Source organism: Marmota flaviventris, chromosome 2 (assembly GCF_047511675.1).
Source record: "Marmota flaviventris isolate mMarFla1 chromosome 2, mMarFla1.hap1, whole genome shotgun sequence".
In the NCBI taxonomy this organism is placed as follows: Eukaryota; Metazoa; Chordata; class Mammalia; order Rodentia; family Sciuridae; genus Marmota; species Marmota flaviventris.
The window spans coordinates 81,714,969-81,736,338 of record NC_092499.1 but is presented as its reverse complement, the minus strand read 5'-3'; the positions used below and the strand labels follow the sequence as shown (position 1 = coordinate 81,736,338).

General features: G+C 36.4%; 1 protein-coding gene and 1 pseudogene across 1 annotated transcript; both read left to right on the top strand.

Moving 5' to 3' along the window:
• Nucleotides 1-2,673: 2,673 nt before the first annotated feature.
• Nucleotides 2,674-3,609, top strand: LOC114084774 (olfactory receptor 4F15-like). The gene has a single exon (XM_027925794.1). The coding sequence runs from the start codon at nucleotides 2,674-2,676 to the stop codon at nucleotides 3,607-3,609; it is 936 nt and encodes a 311-aa protein (XP_027781595.1).
• Nucleotides 3,610-19,850: 16,241 nt separating this feature from the next.
• LOC114082130 (olfactory receptor 4F15-like) lies at nucleotides 19,851-20,785 on the top strand (annotated as a pseudogene).
• The last annotated feature ends 585 nt before the right edge of the window (nucleotides 20,786-21,370 follow it).

The window sequence follows — 21,370 nt, the reverse complement described above, 5'->3', positions numbered from 1 at the left end:
TTTAATTATGCAGAAAATTAGTTTCATTGTGACATATTCTTATATGTAAACAACATATTAGCCACCAAACATTTCCTCCCGGACATGCCACAATAATGCATGCATGTTCACAAGTTTGGTCAGATTCACTCCACAGTTCTTTCCTTTTCCAGTCCTTTCTTCCTCCACCCCAATCCCCTTTACCTGTCCTACCAATTTTCTCTCTCTCTCTCTCTCTCTCTCTCTCTCTCTCAAGATAGACAGAGGGAAACAGTTTTAATTTATCCAGTAACTGGTTAATTAATTTTCTTAAAAAATTTTTATGGAAATAGTTTTTAAATTCCAACTCTACTGATGACTTCTCAAGGTTTTATGAGATATCCCTTAGAAATTTAATAAATTTGTAATACACCCAACAAAGTTTTCAGTTGAAACAACAAATAATCATATTTGACTATATGGACAGATCTGAAAACAGACTATGGAATAGGCAGAATTTGGGGAAGAAAGGAGAAAATGTCTTCTTCAATTGTTAAGATGGAAAAATACATACATTGAAAGCAAAAAATGAAAATGACAATAGAAATGAGGAGGAAGCAAGTGAATTGAATGTTTGGATATAAATATTGAGCCCTGGAGAAGGAATGTGGAAGACAGAAAGAGTACTCTCAGGTATTTGAAAGAATAATTAAGACATTTATTAAAGCATTGTATTCTACTAAGAGACCGTGAGTTTGAGTTTGACAGGTTGTTAGGAGGGTTGAGATGGAACTTTCTATGTATTTACTACATACCATTCTTGACACTATACTCTGGATTCCTGAAATAAAGGAACAGATTTAAAATTTTATCTGTATGTACTATTTAAAATCAGTAAAACTGATATTGGATAAAAAATAGGAATAGCCCATGAATCATCAAATAAATGAAGGATAAGCAGAAGAGAAATGACCATTATGTAATAGTAAGAAGTACAGAATAGTATGAAATAGTCTGAATTTTGTTATGTGCATGTATGAATGAGACACAATGACACCCACTCTTTTGAATTATTATACACCAATAACTTTTTTTAAAGAAATGAATGAGAAAAATTGGGAATGAGATGTAATAGAAACAGTCAGTTTGCATTCTGCTGCAATTAATAGAAAAAGAGGTTTATAGTGTATGAAACAAACTAAAGTTCAATTTTTTCTCATTACAAAAAGAATTTAAAGCCTGTTGATATTTTTTGTTAGCTTAACTTGCCCTTTGAATCCTGCTTTCTTTCAAAAATTTCAGTGTGTCACTTGTAGAATATAACATTTAGAACTTCATGCTTGCTGTACCTTTAGGAATAACAATAGATTAAATGAATGAAATGATGGATGAATAGAGTACCTGCACCATATGAAACTTTGATTTTGTATCAAATGCTCAATGTTCAATGAATCAGTGGACAAAGTAATGGGACCATAACATCAGGATTAGAAAAGTTATATTTATGTTCCTAATCTGAGATAAGGAACTTCTTTAGAAATTGAGAGATTTTCAGCCAAAAGTATGAGGGAATCTCATTGGTAAGAGGCAGGAAGGAGAACAGCATTGTAAATCCAAGAAGCCAAAGACAAAAGGAGTTACAGAAACAAAGTCATGATAAACATAATTCAATCCTACAGGGACAAAAAATGGAAATGATGACCAAAAATGGACAATGATATGAAATATTCATAATTCAGATTTCTTCACAAGAAATAAGGCATCTGTACAAACTGGATTATTTTGATTTATGGAGTAAAAAAGAAGTAAGGATTACCAGTGAAGGGTTGGGTAGAGAAAAGAGTAATTAGAAAGGGTCCAAGTTACAGCTATTTAATTTTTAAATAGAATAGTTTTAAATAGTTTGCTGTATTGATAAGAGTCAACAGATGTTAAAGGAAGTACAATTGAATGATATCTGGGCAAGTTCCAGAGTGCCTTGAAGGGACTATCCTTGTGCCATGTGGAAGAGTATGGGTTATGGTATCCTACATCTCTGGGTACAAGTCCTGGCTCTAAGAGCTTATCCATTTAAGACTCAGATTCTTCATTTACATAATGGGTCTCATTTAACAATATCTACACATGAAATTTGTGTTTTTAAAAATGATGATGTGGTTAGACCTAAGCTCTGTATGGAGGATAAAAATAATAAGTATTAATATCATTAATATTTAAGTAAAATTTTTGTTCATTACCAGCTATTCATTTTATTAGACATAAGTTATCCAATGTCAATGCCCAGGCATCATGTGAATAACAACCTTGACATGTAAATTTCTGCCTCACTGGTGACATGTATAATAATCAAAGAAAAATTTGTGGATTATTACAGCAGAATAGTGTGTGAACATTTTGGGTAACATGAGATCTTTAGACTAGGAAAAAAACCAGAAAGAGGCAATGCAAGATTAACAGAAGTTTCTGGTCATAGCAAAAAGGAAATAAGTTATTTTATTCTCATATAGTACACAGTATAATTTTCTTTAAATTGAATCACAATAATTTGCTGCTTTTATTACTTTACTTATTTACATGCTGGTTAGTGAATTCAATGATTTTTACTAAGGCTTTTTTGACCTACAGAATGGGGAGCCCATGTTAATTCCACGAATTCTGACTCTTCATCATATTATATTCACAGGTGGTTTAAAACCAATTCTTACCATCAAAGCAATGGATGGACTGAATGGCTCTGTGGTTTCTGAGTTTGTGTTGCTGGGACTCTCAGGTTCTTGGGAAACTAGAGTCATTCTCACAATAACATTCTCCTTGCTCTACTTAGGGATCATCATGGGAAATTTCTTTGTTGTCTTTTTGATAATTGTTGATTCTCACTTACATTCTCCAATGTACTTCCTGCTGGCCAACCTGTCCTTCAATGATATTGGTGTTTCCTCCACTACAGTTCCCAGGATGATCACAGACCTGTTAACAGAACACAAAGTAATTTCCTTCCAAAGCTGTATGACACAGACATGCTTCGTTCATGCTTTGGGAGGAACAGAAATTTTGCTGCTCATAGCCACGGCATTTGACAGGTACGTAGCCATCTGCAAACCTCTCCACTACTTGACCATTATGAGCCCCAAAACATGTGTTCTGTTGATAGTCATCAGCTGGGTAACGGGAGTGATCCATGCTATAACTCAGTTTTCATTTGTTATAAACTTGCCTTTTTGTGGTCCTAATAAAATAGACAGCTTTTGTTGTGACTTTCCCAGGATCATACAGCTTGCATGCTCTGATGCAGCCAAGTTTGAGTTTGTTGTTACTGCCAACAGTGGTGTCCTAACCATAGGTACCTTCTTCCTGCTTCTCCTTTCCTATGTCTTCATTTTGGTCACTGTCTGGAAACGTTCCTTTGGGGACTTGTCCAAGGCTCTTGGCACATTGTCAGCTCACATCACTGTGGTGGCTCTATTTTTCACTCCATGCATATTTATCTATATGTGGCCTTTCCCCACATCATCAGTTGACAAATACATGTTTATTGTTGATTTTACTATCACTCCTGCCTTGAATCCTCTCATCTATACATTGAGAAACAAAGATATAAAGATAGCAATACAAAGACTGAGCAAATGGCTTCATTATGACAGATTTTGCTGACCTCGGACACTGAAACCGTACATCCATCTGACTTTTGGACATTTACACTTAGGCATTTTCCAGTTAACATGGCCAACTGAATATGTCAGCTACCTCAACATCTTGTGCCTACCCATAGTAAGACTAGGTCTTTTCCTCCTCCAGAGCATTTGCTCATTTCCTTTTACTAACTTCAAAATGATAATCCATTATGAATTTTTTTGGGGGGAGAGGGAGAAATTGAATAAATAAGGGTATACATATTAATTTGAAATTATTTGGCCATAAATATGACTACATCCTTTTGGTTTCCCACAGTGTTCAAGTAACCTTAAACTTGCTTTGTTGAATGTCAGAAATCATCTTAAAAAATAGTTACATAGGTAGAGCTAACTCTAGTTAGTGCTCAAATCCATTCCCTCCAAACAGTATGTGAGACTAAATTTAACTGTAATTAGTTTATTTGGAAGCTAATTTTTTTGAAAAATCAGTGAGGAGGTTATATCAAGAAAGGAGACATGCATATGCCCATAAATATAATTGGGATGCAAGCTCCTGGGACCTTCTAGGAGACTATATAGATTCTGTAATTTAGTATTATCTCACTTGAAAGACCAGGTATCTGGAGTATTGCTTCATATTTAAGAGGTACATTGATTTTGAGGAGAACATCCAGTCTTTCTCAACAAAATGTTTTGTGGGCATTTTAGGCTGCCAGGACATGCTGGCAGGTAGCCTTTCTGGTACCTACAATAAAGAGACATCACTAAAAATTGTAAAAAAAAAAAAAACCAACCAACCTAACAAACAATAACAACAACAAAAAACACCCTTCAATATGACTTTGTTCTTACAGAAGTGCAAGTTGAACATTATTGCTCTTAATTTACATGATACTAATTAATCAATGAGTGTGTATAATTCTGTCCTCTGAAAAATATTCTGATTCTCTGCTTTGCACAAGTACCTTAAAACCAGAAGTTCAAGTGTTCCTTCAGCCATGAACATGATTAGTAAGACAGTTGCCACCTATGGTTTCAGCTACCAAAGATGTCACCATCTAACATCAACAGAAGTCATTTGTCTTCTGATATACCAAAAATCAGCATCTTAGCTCCTGTTCAAGAACTACAGACAAAATAAAGTAAGAAATTGACCATCTGAAAAATATATCAAATGACTTTAAAGATATAAATTCTATTGCACTTTCATGTATATAATAGTTGTGTTTTATTTTTCTTTTGTATTTAAGAAAAGGTGCATTATCAAATGATACTCCCACTTTAGGAAGCTCAGAAACTAAGAGGTATCAACCTTTCCATATGCCTCACTTATCTAAAACACAGAACTTTATCACCCTAGATGATATGATCTGTACTAAATATGTCCAACACTAATAATAATACTCTTAATTAACAATATCCAAATAAAACTGTGTTGCTTGTTTCTTTGGGTTGAAAATATATTCCAAGCTCTAGTCACACTTAGAATCAGCATTATTCATGAAAAAGATCTGATCACAAACAATGATGTTAAGGGCCTATACCACAAATCTGATCATATTATCTTAATGTAATCGGTGTTTTCCATTCTTCCTCATATTTAAAGTAAATTTCTGGTGAATTTTATATTAAATTCCTATATACACACAAAAAGAGATCCAGGAAGTTTTATTAAAATAATTTAAAGTTGTTTTTCAAATTATTTCTGTGCCTCCAGCTCTTCTACAGCAAAGAACCATATGGATAAAAGCTTCTGACAATCTATAAAAATTAATCATTTGCCATGGAAAAGAAAAAAGCCACTAGGACTAGAGAGTCTGGATGGCACCTTAGCAATAGGAGCCAGAGCCCTTTAGATGTGCACCCCAGTCATGCTGCCTTCCGGCTCTGTGAATTCCAACAAGTTGAACTTTCCCAGATACAACCTTTCCACAATGAGGTACACTTTATGGGGATATTGTAAAAATTAGGTCAGACAATATGAGTGGAAGCTCCTGGCATGTTAAGTATATTCAGACTCTCTGGTTTTTCTTATAGAGCTCCACTTATTTATACTCTGTCTTTAGGAAGAGTTCTGCCTTGAAGTATTTGATGACAAAAATTAACAATGGGAACATGAAAATATAACTTCTCTACCTTTAGCACCTCTTCATAATAAAGGAATCACACTGAATTCTTTCCCTGGTTATTAACATGAATTAAATTTTATAGCATTTTTAATAGTCAATTGTAAATCAATACAAAGTATGAGTGACACCTCTCAAGGAGACCTGGGCTGTGGGATAATCTACAGTGCTCAGGGTCTCTGTCATCTGATGTGTCTAGCTGGGAGTGGGCTGTGTTCCATGAACATGTCCATTAAAGTCCTTTGACTTCACAAGGGAAAACTGGGTGATTTTACACTGAAATTACTTAGTTCTAGTCTCTTGTTGTCAAATTGGCCACCTACCAATTTTATTTGTGATACAAAATGTCACATTTTCCACAGCATTATGGAGAGCCATACTGCTTTAGATAAAATTTCTGAATGAGTTGCACCAATACTTTGAAATATATGCTTATGTATATAATTTCTTATGTATATTAGCTATACACTTCATTTTTATGAACATAATTCTTAGAAGGATTTATAGGATTTAATAAACCATTTGACTCAGCAAACCCACTCGTGGCTATTTATTTACGGGGGTGGGGGAAAAACCCATATGTATCACAAGTCCATGAGTATTCACAAAATTTTATAATTAACCACTATATAATGGACATAGCCCTAATGTCTTGAGTGGAAAATGAATAAGAAATTAAGCGTGTAATGGAATGTGACTCAGAAATGAATAGAAATTACTAGGACACACAAGCATGTAAATGAATCTAAAGTGAAGAAACCTAGATTACAAGGGAACACATTAGATGGTTCTGGAAATGTGACTCAAAACCACAATGAGAGAAAAACCCTTTAAACTGTTAGGATGCATGCTATCAAAAAAAGAAGAAAAGAAAAAGAGAAAGATCAGATGGAACCGGATGCCTATAATGCTCAGTACTGGGGAGGCGGAGGCAGGAAGATCCCAAATTCCATACCAGCCTGGGCAAGTTAGGAAGATGTTATCTCAAAATATAAAGTTCTGGAGATGTAGTTCAGTGGTACAGTAGTTGCTTAGCATGCCTGGTACCCTGGGTTTCATCTCTATTATCAAAAATTAAAAAAAGATAAAATTAAAGAGAAATATCATGGCTTGTTGAAGATGTGGAAAAAAGAACTCTTTTATATAGTAGGTATGCATCCCAGTATAAATGATTGCCAAAAATTACAAATAAACTTATTGTATGACGCAATAAATACAGTTGGATAAATATGGAAAGAAATGAAATAGGGGCCTCAAAGAGATATCTGTGTTCTCACTTTCATTGAAGCATTATTCCCCAAAGCCATGACATTGTTACCTTTAGTATCCATCAATGGATTAATGAAAAAAGAAAATGTGGCACACATAAATACAATGGAACACTATTTATCATGTATAAAGAATACATTGTCATTTGGTCAACAGGGATGAAATTAGAAGTCATTAAGCTAAATAAGGCACAATCAGAAATAAAAATAATATATGACCTAATTTACATGCAGAAATATTTTTTACAAAGCTTAATAAATAGGAACAGAGGGGGAAAGTAATTACAAGAAGGACAATTGGGAAGAAAATAGAAAGAAGTGAGTCAATGTTTTAAAATATATTTTTAGGATGAATAAATCTAGGGAACTATATTGCATGAAGACTATCATTTATGATTTGGTGTTATATGGTGAAAATTTGTAGGTGCTCTCCCCACATACATGCACAGTTTCTATGTAAAGTGATAGGATAATGTTAATTTGTTTGAGTATATAAAACACTTCATTATTTTTACAGATATCAAAATATGCTGCTCACCTTAAACAGATACAATAAAAACACATTTAAAAACTAAAAGAAAAGCAAAACTGTAGGAACAACAATCAGAATCTGGGTTGTCTGAGTTGCGGTGTGGGGCTTGGTTAACTATGAAGTACCACAGCATAGTCTGGGGTTTAACAAAATTGTTGTAAAATTGGGATGGTGTGATGGTTTTCCAAATGTATACGTGTAACTTTGGAACTGTAGACTTTTCATGTTTTTACACATAAATTATATCATAACTCAAATAAAAAGTGTCATATCATCAATTACAAAACATTTGTACTCTGTAAGGAATTGCTTTATTGCATCACTAAGGTCCTAGTACTTCTTCAAGGTCCACAGAAATCCTATACTCCCTCCAGTTCTCCTCTAAACTAATGTCCTTGCCCAGATGCTGCCTCTCATAGCTCCTTCACTTCATAGCTACAGAGCTTGCAAAGGCACATACCATTGTTTATGCATTTTCACATCTGTGAAAGAGTCCAAGGGTCTCTGGTTGAATTAAGCACCACCAGAAAAAATCTTTGGAGTCCCAACCTGAGAGAAAGCCTTGAGTCTTTAGGTTCTCTGACTGAGATGACTTTAGATCTAGGTCTCAGGATACAATAATGGATGGTAAAGCAAATAAGTTCATGTAAAGGTGTGAGAAAACAAATGAAAGTAGTAAGGAAACAATGAGAGAATGAGGGAGAGAAGAGGGAAGTGAGTAGATGGGTCAGAAAAAAAGATGCAAAAGGCAGGTGATAATCACACATTTCACATCAAATTAGCTGAAAATAAAAAAATGGCAAGCCAAGAAACACAAGGAAAAAGTCTCCTTTGATGGATAGATGTTCAGTAGTCCCCCTTTCCAGGAAGGATGAATTCCATGATCCACAGAAGATGTCTGAAACCAACAAACCCTCATAACTTTGCTTGTTCCTGTACATACTCACCTATGATAGAGTTAATTGACAGGATGAGATTAGCAACAATAACTAATGAAGCAGAACAATTGTCACAGTGCACTGCAGTAGTGAGTTGGAGCTCTCTGCTCTCTCCTCAAAATATCCGCTGTCCTATGCTGATCTTTCTTTTAGGCCATGGTTTATAGTGGGGAACTAAGACTGTGGAAAGTGAAATTGTGGATAAGTGGTGACAACTATATATACACTTTTTATTATTTATAGAAACAGTTAACAGATGGATTTGCTCTAAACTAGGAAGTAACAACTGCACTTGAATAAAACTAATATAAAATAGCTGTATATAATTATGTGCACAGTGTGGTGAGATTGACCCATGCACATACCAGAGAGACCATGACCACAACCAAGATAATACAAATGTCCAGCACTTGCAGAGTTCCATTGGGTCCATTTGTTTGTGTTTGATTTTTTGCATGATATTTGGGGTTGGGGGTGTTCATTTTTTTTGTTTTTGCCTATATTTTGATGGGGGTGTAGTGGCACTCCCTCCTCCACAGAAAAATATTAATTAAACTTCTCTAGAAGGTCCCACCATAGTAGTTCTTAGATTCTCTTGACAGGGGACATGCCTGGAGAAATACAGTGTGATAAGAAAAACTAACTGCAGGCTTTCACAGAGGCGCTTGCATTTCAGAGTTACATCGTTGAAGGGCAGCTGGTGAGACACAAAACGAAATAAAAACTCCCTTTCCCAGGCACTGATTTTCACAGAGAAAGGAGAGAGAATGTCCTTGGGGTTATTTTGTGAAACCTGGCCTAAGCTAGGAGCCAAAAAGAGAAGAAAAAACCTGTTGCCATGTGAACTTCTGTAGACTGTGAACCTCTGAGGTCCTCCCCCCATACACTGTGTATAAAGTTCTAAATCTTCCTGAACTGGAAGGGGATTGATTGATTAGAGTGAAAGCTTTTCCCTCTGAATCTGGTTGCAGCCAAATAAATTTGATTCCTGATAATTCCTTGGTTTCATATCACCTCTGACCCTACAACATTTTTGGCACCCCAGATGTGACAGAGAAGGTAAAGACAGCTATTCTGCCTCTTTTGTCTCCAGTGGCTGGCTTTTCCAGGTCAGTGGAAGACAATGTTTGCCCTGAGTGGGCACAAGTTTCTCTTTGCCTGGAGGAGGAATGACTTATCTGGCACCTTGGAGCTGTCACCCCAGAGGACAATAGAATCCACAAGGAGTAGGGACCAGAGTTAAAAACTTGGAGCACCACCTGACTGGATAGGTAAGGACATGGGTCCATTTGTGGTAGCCCACCTGACTGCCCCACAGAGACCTAAGCAGATGAAAGAGAGGCTTGATCAAATTCTGTGGGTCCCTAGTACCCTCCAAAGTATTTGGAGCTGAAACAGACCGGGGTGTCCCCTGAGTAGAGGTTCAGCAAGCAGAGGAGAAACTGTGACTCCCTTTTTGGTTTGCAATTTGTGGAACTTTGGGGATTTGGGTGGTATAGAAATTTTGCTCTGACCATATCTGTGTGAAAGTGTGTGAATGAGACAGACAAAGGAAAGGGCTCCCACCCAACCAAAGGGCCAAAGCGAATGTGGAGTCCCCTATCTGTGGTTCTGTGACACCTCATACATTCTCTGGAGGAATTTCACCAACCAACATCTAGGCGAACACTCCAGGTTGGGGGTTAATACCAACCTGTAAGATTAAGAGGATCCTAAGTCCCCGCGAGGGGAATGGCCAGAGATAGATGAAGTGTGCGACACCAACACAGGGTGGAACATGGGAGACACACAAAGTAAACAGAGTTCCTTGAACCCCTTGAAATGTATGTTGAAAAATTTTAAGAAGGGTTTTAAGGGAAACTATGGGGTGAAACTCACTCCACAAAGGTTGCACATTCTCTGTGAATTAGAAAGGCCCACCCTAGGTGTGGACTGGCCACCAGAAGGATCTTTAGATGAGACAGTCATTGATGAGATCCTTTTAATTGTTGTTGGAACCCCTGGACACCCCAAACCAGTTCCCTTATATTGATCACTAGCAAGAAATAGTACAGAAACAGCCCCCTTGATTGAGATCCTATCTAGATAGACAGTCCAAGCTGATGTTAGCTTGGAGCTAGCAGCCTCTAAGACTCAATGGAAGGCAGCCAGACAGAGAAAACCTGATAGAGAATAGACAGAAAAGATTTTTGCCCAGTGAGCCAGAAGAAAATTGACCACCCTATGTGGCACTCTACCCAGCTTTGCCAGGACCACTGGAAAAACAGGCTACCCCCTCAGCCCCCTCATCCTCAGAAGCAGCAGATGATGGTCCTTTGACACCAGCTACCCTTTCCTCCATGATGTCCTCAGAGCCAGAGTCTTCCCCAGAACAAAAGACTCTTTCTCCACCCTCTGAGACCAGAATGGAAAACTGTCCTAAAACCAGAGCCACTACCCAGATAAGAGCTCTCCAGATGCCCCTATTAGAGACTAGATGACCTGCATATCTTGACCAAGAGGGAAATGTTTTGGGAGAACATTGCATTTATATGTACCAGCCTCTCACTTTCACCAATCTTTTAAGTTGGAAGAATCATACTCCCTCCTACACAGAGAAGCATCAGACCATGATTGATTTGATGCAACCGATTACATTCTACCTGGGTGTACTTCCACCAGCTCCTTCTATCTCTGTTCAATACTGAAGAGCACAGATGGGTGACCCAAGAAGCTATAGGAACAGGCTAGAGGAACATGCTCCAAATGCACAAGGCAATATCTAAACCTAGGCCTAGGACAAATTCCCTAACTTAGACCAAGGGTGGGATTCCAACAAGGAGAAAGACCTCCACGAGATAAAGAGATACCAAGAAGTCCTCATAGGAGGCCTGAAAGAAGAAGGAAGAAAAGCCCAAACCATGAACAAGATATCAGAAGTGCTTCAAAAGCCTGATGAAAGCCTCAGCCAATTCTAGGAATGACTGTGTGAGGCCTTTCAGCTTTTCACTTCCTTTGATCCTGAGGCACCAGACAACCAGTGGATGATCAATGCAGCCTTTGTGGGATGAGCCCAGAGTGACATCTGTTGAAAATTACAAAACCTAGAGGGCTTTGCTGGGAAGTGTGCCAGTGAGCTGATCAAAGTGGCCACCACTGTGTTTATCAATCAAGACCAAGAGGCCCAATGAGAAGCAGACCAAAGGATGAAAAGGAAGACTGCCACCCCTGGCCTGTGGGGGCAGCTTAAGGTCACTTGTGTGAATTTCCAGGGACACATATCCCTTCACACACAAACACATACACACATACACCCACACACTCACACACCCAACATGTCTGTGTAAAGTGATGGATGTGCTCATTTTTTTTAGTATAAAAAGCATTTTACTAAGTGTATGTACATCAAAACATCATGTTATACACTTAAGTCTATACCATAAAAATGAATTTTAAAAAGGAGATACATTCACACTAGCCTCTGCTGGGCCTTGGGGCACAGCAGGCCAGGTCTATCCCTTTCCTGGTGGGGCAGACACTCACCAGAGCCTAGACTCTGGTGCAGGGCTGCCCCCTCTGACCAGCAAAATACCATGGGAGCCGAGATCCAGCCCAGACCACCCAGACCAGCCCACGTGGGATCCAGGATCTCAGTATGCACAGATCATTCCTCCCGCGGCTGGGCAGACACTGCCAGAGGCTAGCCTTTGATGCAGGACCACCCCTTCCTACCACCAGACTACCACAGGAGGTCAAGCCCAAATGCCCAGATCCACTGACAGTGGCCTCTGCAGGGCCCAGACATATAGCATGCCTGGTTCAGGCCCTTTCCAGCAGGGAAGATACTTGCCAGAGCCTAGCCTCTGGTGCAGGACCACCCCTTCTGACAGCAGACTACCACAGGAGTTCAACTGCAGAATCCCAGATTTATCTCCTCCAACTTACATAGGTCCCAGATCCAGGATGCAGTAGCATTCATTGAGGGACACCAGCAGGGTCTGGAAGCCCAACATCAAGGTGAGGTACAGACAATCTGTACAAGTACTACAAGAATATACGGAAGAAATTATAATATCTCAGATCCACACTGCAAGAAAGTAAGACACAAAGACAACATGAAAAAACAAGGGAGGAAAGTGCCCCCAAATGAACCAGGATACTAAAATAACAGAACCTATGAACAGCAAAGTTGATGAAATGTCAGAGGAGTTCAGAAGGTTCATAATTAAAATGATCTGTGAATTATAGAATGACATAAATAAGCAAATACAAGCAAAAATTGATCACTGCAACAATGAGATAAAAGAGCAAAATACAGGTAAGATTACTTCAAGAGAGAGATACAGACCCTGAAAAAAAAAAAACAGTCAGAAATCCTTGAAATGAAGGATACAAGAAATCAAATAAAAAACTCAATAGAAAGCATAACCAACAGACTAGATCACTTGGAAGAAAGAATGTCAGATAATGAAGAAAGAGTTTACAATCTGGAAAATAAAGTTGACCACACAGTGAAAAAAGTTATAAACCATAAACAGAACATCCAAGAATTATGGGAGAGCATCAACAGAACAAATATAAGAGTTATTGGGATAGAGGAAGGCACAGAATTTCATACCAAAAGAATGCATAATCTCTTCAATGAGATAACATTAGAAAATTTCCCAAGCATGAACAATGAATTGGAAAACCAAATACAAGAGGCTTACAAGACACCAAATGTACAAAATTACAACAGATCTACACCAAGGCGCATTATAATGAAAATGCCTAGCATACAGAATAAAGATAGAATCTTAAAAACCACAAGACAGAGATTACATATGGGGGGAGACCAATTCGTGTATCAACAGATTTTTCAACCCAGACCCTCAAAGCCAGGAGATCGTGGAAGAACATATACTAAGCTCTGAAAGAAAATGAATGCCAACCAAGAATCTTATATTCAGCAAAACTAAGTTTTAGATTTGATGATAAAATAAAAACCTTCCATGATAAATAAAAGTTAAAAGAATTTACAACTAGAAAGCCTGCACTACAGAACATCCTCAGCAAAGTATTCCAAGAAGAGAAAATGAAAAACAATGATGAAAATCAGCAGAGGGAGGAATTACACTAAAGGAAAATCTAACCAGAAGCAAAACCAAGTCATGTTAAATACCCAAAATAAACAAAAATGCCTGGGAATACAAATCATGTCTCAATAATAACCCTGAATGTTAATGGTCTAAACTCACCAATCAAAAGACATAGACTAACAAATTGGATTAAAAAAAAGACACAGGGTGTGTTAGTCTGTGTCAGTCATAATTTCCTTGGCATCTGTCCTCAGAAGGAGAAAGTCCTCATTCTCAGTGTGAGGAAGTTAAAGGGTAAAAGCAGAACAGAGCTTTTAATTTCAAAGGGTGTTGTTTCAAAGTTTGTATGGATAACAAATATTGTAATTATATATAAACATTGCCTCTTCTTTGATTATGGTTGCTATTGCTAACATGATAAAGAAAAAGTAGTTGATTTAAACTCCAAGTGAATATTTTTAATATTCTCTTTTCAACACTCCCATATTTCTCAAATTCTAATTCATTATTCCTCAAAACCATAAGTTGAATGAACAGTTAAGGGGGCATTGTAGGATTTGGTCCTTGACCTGTTATGAATGCCAAACAGATACAATTAGTGTTTTGGTAACTTTAAACAAATCCAATAAACATTTAATGTCTAAAGTAAGAAAATATTTTCAGAGCCACATAATTACTGCTCATCACAGGGAATCGGTCAGTTTCTATTTTTCTCTATTCTATAGCTAATGACACTTGACCCTTATGGAAAACAATGTGCAGGGAACACCTAGTGTCTCCAGAAAGCCAATACCAAGGCAGGTGCTGGTCATTATTCCAGTCCTGATAATTGGCTTCATTCCTAAAGATAAGAGCTATTTATAGCCGTGTGTCTTGAAAGGTAATGATGCCTCTAAAAAAAGAGCAAATTTCTCTGCATTTCTCATACCTTGGAGCTGCTGAGGTAAACTCTCTGCTGGCACAGGTAGGGGGGATGCCCATCCTTTAATTCTTCAACATCAGGTTGCATTATTATCCTCTATGTCCCCTGTTTTGCTCCCCATTGTCTATTTTTCTTCCTGTCTCCACTTTTCTTTATTAGCTCACTTCATTGAATGATTTCACTCAATTTGTTTTGTGTCCTCTGGTCTTTCCTCATAGTTGAAATTACATAATGAGATGAACTAAAAATATTCATCAAAGCTGTAATTCTTTTAAGCAGTACGTGAAATACTTTGATTCTTCTATCTCTTCTTTCTCTCTGAAGACTAGGATCAAAAAAATTAAAAGCAATATCTGTATCTTGGCTATCACCTCCTTACTGATACAACATGAAAACATGGTGCTTTTATTTTTACCACAGCCATTCAATCACTGTTCCCACTCTGAAAAATTCTAGTTTAAATATTAATAATTATATTTATATTTAATACAAATTAATATATTTATGTTAATATCGATATATAATATAGATATTCCTAAATGTTATCAAAATTATTATGATAGATAACACTCCTTTAGAACTTACCGAGTGCTAAAGTATTCATAGAAATGGCTCCATATAACTTTTCCTTTTTATTCTATTTATTTTGATAGATCTGGTTTTAAATTAAAAAGAATAAATGTCTTTTAAAATAGAGCAAATCAAGTTGTAGACAAAGAAACAGCCATAAAGTTATTTAAATCACACAACCCTTAGAAATTTTTAATAACTCTTGAATATTTACTCATAGAAAATACTATCAAGTCCACCCCCATAAAAATTATACTATTTCTTTGAGTTATTAATATTCTTTCCATGCTTATTAAGATGGACTGAAGAATCATTCGTAAAGCCTGTATAAGAATTCATCCATTTACTTACCTAATTGGTCCCCTTTTAAGCAATTGATTTCCACTCAGTATTAGAAGAGTACTCATAATGAAGCAAAGCAACTTTTAATACATTTTTCTGTTTGTCTGTTTATTTCCTTAAAGTTTATTCCATGACAGAAGACAGTTGAGTCACAGCTAAGAGTGATGGCTATCACCACGTCACCCTCTGCAGTGAGCCCACACTTCACCTTCCCCTCAGCTGTGCTAAGCAACTCTGCCTCCCAGTCCTCCGCAGCCACAGGTGTGTTCTGTTCAAGAAACACTTTAAAAGTGGAATCCATCTTCTGAATTTGGAGTTAACTTACGCCTTCTTAACCTCAAGTTTTAAAAAATTAATTCAAACACATTTTATAAAAATTTCATATTTCCCTACATAATCATGATGTCTTCTTTGTCATGTACTAAATTTTCCTATGTGCATCTATTTCTATACTTTTTAAAACATATTCTGTTAAATTTAGTCAAATAATTATGCCTTAATTATTGTAGTTTGTGATATATTCTAATTTGCTTTACAGAAAGCATTCAGTTCCTCCTCTAACTCCCTTTATATTTACTTTTCATAATTTCCCTGATTTTGAAGTGGTCTTTGGTTTACTTTGCATTGTTCCATTAGATATCCACTGAACTGTTGATCTGCACTGCAGTTAATTCTTGGATTAGTTCAGTGAGGACCTGTAGTTATATAATTTTGAGTCTTCCTTTTTTTATTAGATAGTTTGAATTCCCATCTTATTCAGTGTTTCAAATATATCAGAAAAAATATATATGCAAATCTCAATACAATGCATATTTTCATATTTCCTTTATAAATAACACATTTTATCATATTTTAATAGGTTGTTACTGAGTTTTTATATTTAAATAATCTTATTAAATTTAATATTTCCCATGTAACATTTTGAGGCAGGAAGTTATGTGATTTGACAAGCAACAATTACAATTTTACTATCTTCTTTTCAATGGTATTACTTGAATTCATCTTTCTCTCTAACTTGTCATATGTTATTGAACCATAATGCTAACAGGATTCTTTCCTTGACTTAAGTTTAATGATTTACCTGTAATCATTAGCTTGCAGCTTCAAGTCCATTAGAAACATCCTGAATGGACTATTTTTAACAGTTCTTATTTTCCTAAGTTAAATAGAAATCAGTTTTGAAGTTGACTCCATAACTACATTGTATATTCATTTCCTAACATCATTAAGGAAATACCCTCTGAATCAAATGATGCTTTCTCACACATGAGTTTTGTGTTGTAATGTGTGGAATTTCCCCTAGATAGAGCCATCAAAGGATATAAATTACAAAGTCACAGGAGTGTATTTGATCTTTACATGGATTCCTCTAGAAGATTAGTACACAATAGTGTGGACTTGGGGAAAAAGGAAAGCAAAGATATCATGCAATAAATTACCTTTTGGTTTTCAGGATGACAAAATATAAAAAATTAAAGTAGAATAAAATGACAATGGAAATTGAGAGACTGGAGTTTATTTAGAACTATTTGTGAATAAAAAGTGTGCAACCAGATATTAAAAGTGAAGGAAGGAGAAGAGTTCCACACAAACGCCTGTGTTGGATTTCTGGAAGAATGCCAATGCCATTTATTAAGACATTGGAGGAAGTTAGATTTTATTAGAGTTAATGTGAAGTCTGGAGCTGGATATGGTAGATAAGATGGTAGATAAGATGACGAGTTCAGTTTTAGGTTAGTTTAGTTTTAACTTGAAGGTGGAGGTGGATCTCCCATTTGTTATACCACAAACAGTATTGGACTTATGATTCTGGGGTTCAAGAATAAAGTTGACTTAGAAGTCAATATGCATGTACTAACTTAAATGAGTAAGCCAGTATTGGATTTTAAAAGAGACAGTTGGTTCAAAACTCTGAGTCATGTCAATTATTGAATATTAGCAGGTGACAAATAATCAGTGTCTCATATAGAAAAGTTACAGAGAAGTGGGAAGTATTAAGAACAATTAAGAGAGAACTTTTGTAGAAATATTAGGATTGTAGTCATGTGTAATTAACAGAAAACTAGATTTTAGTGGAACAAATTATTATTATTATTTTTACACATTACAGGATCTGTAGTGACCACTGTTGGCTTTATATAAGTTGTGCAATATGCCCTTCATGTCCTAGGGTCTTTCTAATTCTTCATTGTTATTTTATGTTTTATAATTTCTGGGTTGTTTCACCTTTAAGCTTAGCATTAACAATAAATACAGAAAAAAAAATCCCTCTTCGGGCTGGGGATGTGGCTCAATGGTGGAGTGCTTGCCTAGCAAGTGTGAGGCACTGGGTTCAATCCTCAGCACCACATAAAAATAAATTAATAAAATAAAGGGATTGTGTCCATCTATAACTTAACATAAATAAATAAATAGATAGATAGATAAATAAATAAATCCCTCTCTACATAAAGATTTATCCTTTTGTTTAAGAAAAGTCCTCTAGAGGAAATGTTGGAGTACATCTCATCCAACAGTCCTGGATCATAGGCCCCATCTTAGACAAATTCATGGTGGAGGAAATGGAATTAGAACAATAGATTTAGAAAAGTAATGCATTGTGATCTTGATCTGGAGTAGAGTCATTTTGTCTAAAATTGATAGATTTTAGATAGATAAAATTCATCCCCCTACCTGAAAAAATAGACTTTCTGTTAGCAAGAAGTGGGAAGGGGAACAAGGTTATAGAAGTCACAAAGCCAAGGGTAGGAAAATTTATAGCAATAAGGTCATGACAAAAAGTAACAAATCCTTCAGGGATATTAAGCAAATTAATATTAAAATATCATATTGCATAGGATATTAAGCATTAAAATTTCTTTCTCTGCAAAATAAATCTATAGATCCAGAATGTTTCAGTTGAATGAAGGAAAAGTAAAGACAAACTTATCCCTGAAAAATTGGAGAGAAAAGGAAGAATTAAAAGGGGACATGGAATAAAAGGATTTTTTTAAGTTATTACATTAATAATTTAAAGATACTAAAGGTCAAATGCAGTTTAATTGATGGATGTTTGGAATAGATGTGTACTACATACTTGAGGACACTGGCCTTGAAGAGCAGAGTACCATGGTTAGGTGTGTGATTACCATTGGCAGAGGTCTGGATTCAAGTGTTGGTTATAATACTTCATCCCTCTGAAATTCAGTTTTAAATATTTTTTTTTTATTAAATGGAATTTTATGTAGTTTAAATCCAATAATGGGCCAAGTTTAGTGCTTTGCATGAAAAACCATTTCATAAATGTTATCTATTAAATTTATAAGGGTTTAATCATCATATTTTACACTGTAAAGGTATTCTGTCATTGTAGGCAATTTTGTGTTGAGTATGTAAGTCCTTGTGTTGCTGCCAGTGATGAGAACCAATCAGGGCTGAGTTATGTTTTCCCAGATGTGAAGATTTAACACCTGAGAAATGCTGAGACAAGTGTAGAAAGCAAGTTTTATTGAAAGTATAGAAACAGACTTCTGGGAGAAAGAAGGAGGCCCAGAGCAGGGTGTCCAAAAAAGTGGGACTGACCTGACCCTTTTATACATTTTAGATTTCCTGTGTTCTCCTGCCCTCTTCTCCCTTTATCTTGCCCCTTTTCTCTCCTTATCCTACTTATTTGTCCAAATGGTGGGCCAAATGGTGGAGTGATCAAGGAAGGTAGCAGCAGCCCAGGAGGCATTAATTAACAACTCCTACAACTCCTGCAAGGAGGAATAATTCCCGAGGCAGGTGACCTTAGCAGAATGTTGGAGCAGGAAGGGAAAGGGCTTTAAAATGAGGAGGGAAAAAGGGAAGTATTTGATTTTCTTTCCTTTCCAACCAATACCCACCTTCCTGATTGGACGCAATTATTTATTAACTATATTGATGTCTTTTTGTCCCCTTGCTTCACTTGTATACATTATGATGAGCATCAGTTAAATATTATGAATCTCAATTTGTGCCCCTGGTCTCCATGGTAAATTGTTCAATAAATAAATAAATAAAACACAAAAATGAAATACGGTGAAATGTACCAAACAATTTGGCCTGGAAACTCTGAAAGTGAAGTAAGAAATTCAGCTAAAAATATTTTTTTGAATTACCACAAAAGCATTAATTTAGGAAGCGCTGAAATTATTGGCACTTGAGATTATGAGAGAACATTTACAGAGTAGTGGCAGAAAAACCATAGAAATCCTTAAGAGGCAAACAAAACAAAACAAAAAGCTTGCTCATGAAACAAAAAGGAGAGTAACCCATCTGTGTTCATATGATATACATGATGCTGTTTCATTTGTTATATGGTATATTCCTATAATTTTTATATTGCATTTTGTTTTCTATTAGGTTCAATCATTTCTAACTCTCATATCTGTAATCCATAGATTAGACTCGCAGGACTTATGAGGAGCACAATTTATACCACTGAATCTGATCCTTCCTCACTTTTTAGCCACAGATGTTTGGAAACAACTTTCCAGCCCAAGTCAATGGATGGACTTGATGATTCCGTGGTTTCTGAATTTGTATTTCTGGGATTCTCTGGATCTTGGGAAATTAAAGTTTTTCTCAAGCTGACATTCTCATTGCTGTACTTAGGGATCCTCCTGGGCAATCTCTTCATCATCTTTTTGGTAATCACTGATTCTCATTTACATTCTCCTATGTATTTCCATCTGGCCAACCTTCCCTCATTGATGTGGGAGTTCCCTCCACCACAATTCCCAGGATGGTCACAGACCTGATAAAGGAGAAGAAAGTAATTTCTTTCCAAAGCTGTATGGCACAGATATGCTTCATTCACATTTTGGGAGGAACAGAAATGGTGCTGCTCATAGCCATGGCATTTGACAGGTATGCAGCCATCTATAAGCCTCTCTACTTCTTGAGCATTATGAGCCCGAAGAAATGCATTTTATTTTTAGTCATTAGCTGAGTAACTGGAACAATCCATTCTATGTCCCAGTTTTCTCTGATTGTAAACTTGCCTTTTTGTGGTCCTAATACCATAGACAGCTTTTACTGTGACTTCCCCAGGGTCATACAACTTGCATGCTCAGATTCAGCCATATTTGAGTTTCTTGGAACTGCCAACAGTGGATTCATGAGTCTGATCACCTTCTTGCTGCTCCTCCTTTCCTATGTCTTCATTTTGGTCACTGTCTGGAAAAGTTCCTCTGGAGACTTGTCCAAGACTCTTGGCACATTGTCAGCTCACATCACTGTGGTGGTTCTTTTATTCATTCCATGTATATTTATCTATATGTGGCCATTTCCCACATCATCAGTTGATAAATACATGTTTATAGTTGACTTTGCTATCACCCCTGCCTGGAATCCTATCATATATACATTAAGAAACAAAGATATAAAATTAGCAACTGAAAGACTGACTAATCAGCATCATTCTGACAGATTCTCCTGATTAGTCTGTTTTTGAGAGCTCAGGAACTCCTGAGATGGACCCCTCTCCTTAGGCATCTGTTTCTTAATGTGCTCAAATGATAGTGGCATCTACCTTGCTCACCTGCTCCTATTTATAGTAGGATTATGCCTATTCCTCCTTTACAGAATTTACTCCCTGCTTTCTGCTAACATCAGAAATGAGTCCAATGTAATATGGTTTTCTTTAGGAGGCAGAAGCAATGTGTATAAACAAGGTTGTATGATTTACCTTGTGATCACTTTACCATAAGAAATTTAAAATGTCATCTCCTCTATGTCCCATATTTTCTAAGCAACTGCAAACTTAAATTGTTGTATCTCTCCCTGTCTCTCTCTCTCTTTTTTTCTCTCTCCTTTTTTTTAAAAATAATGTAGCCATCTTAACAATTGTAAAGTCTTTTTATTTTTTTATTATGGTTCTGAGTTGCATTTTCTGAGCCATACAGTGTATATATTTGACCTAGATCATATAGTAATTACCAAGTTTCTTTGAATAGTTTATCATTTCTGTTTTAAAATCATAGCAGGATTGCTGGGCATAGTGGTGCACATTGTAATCCCAGGT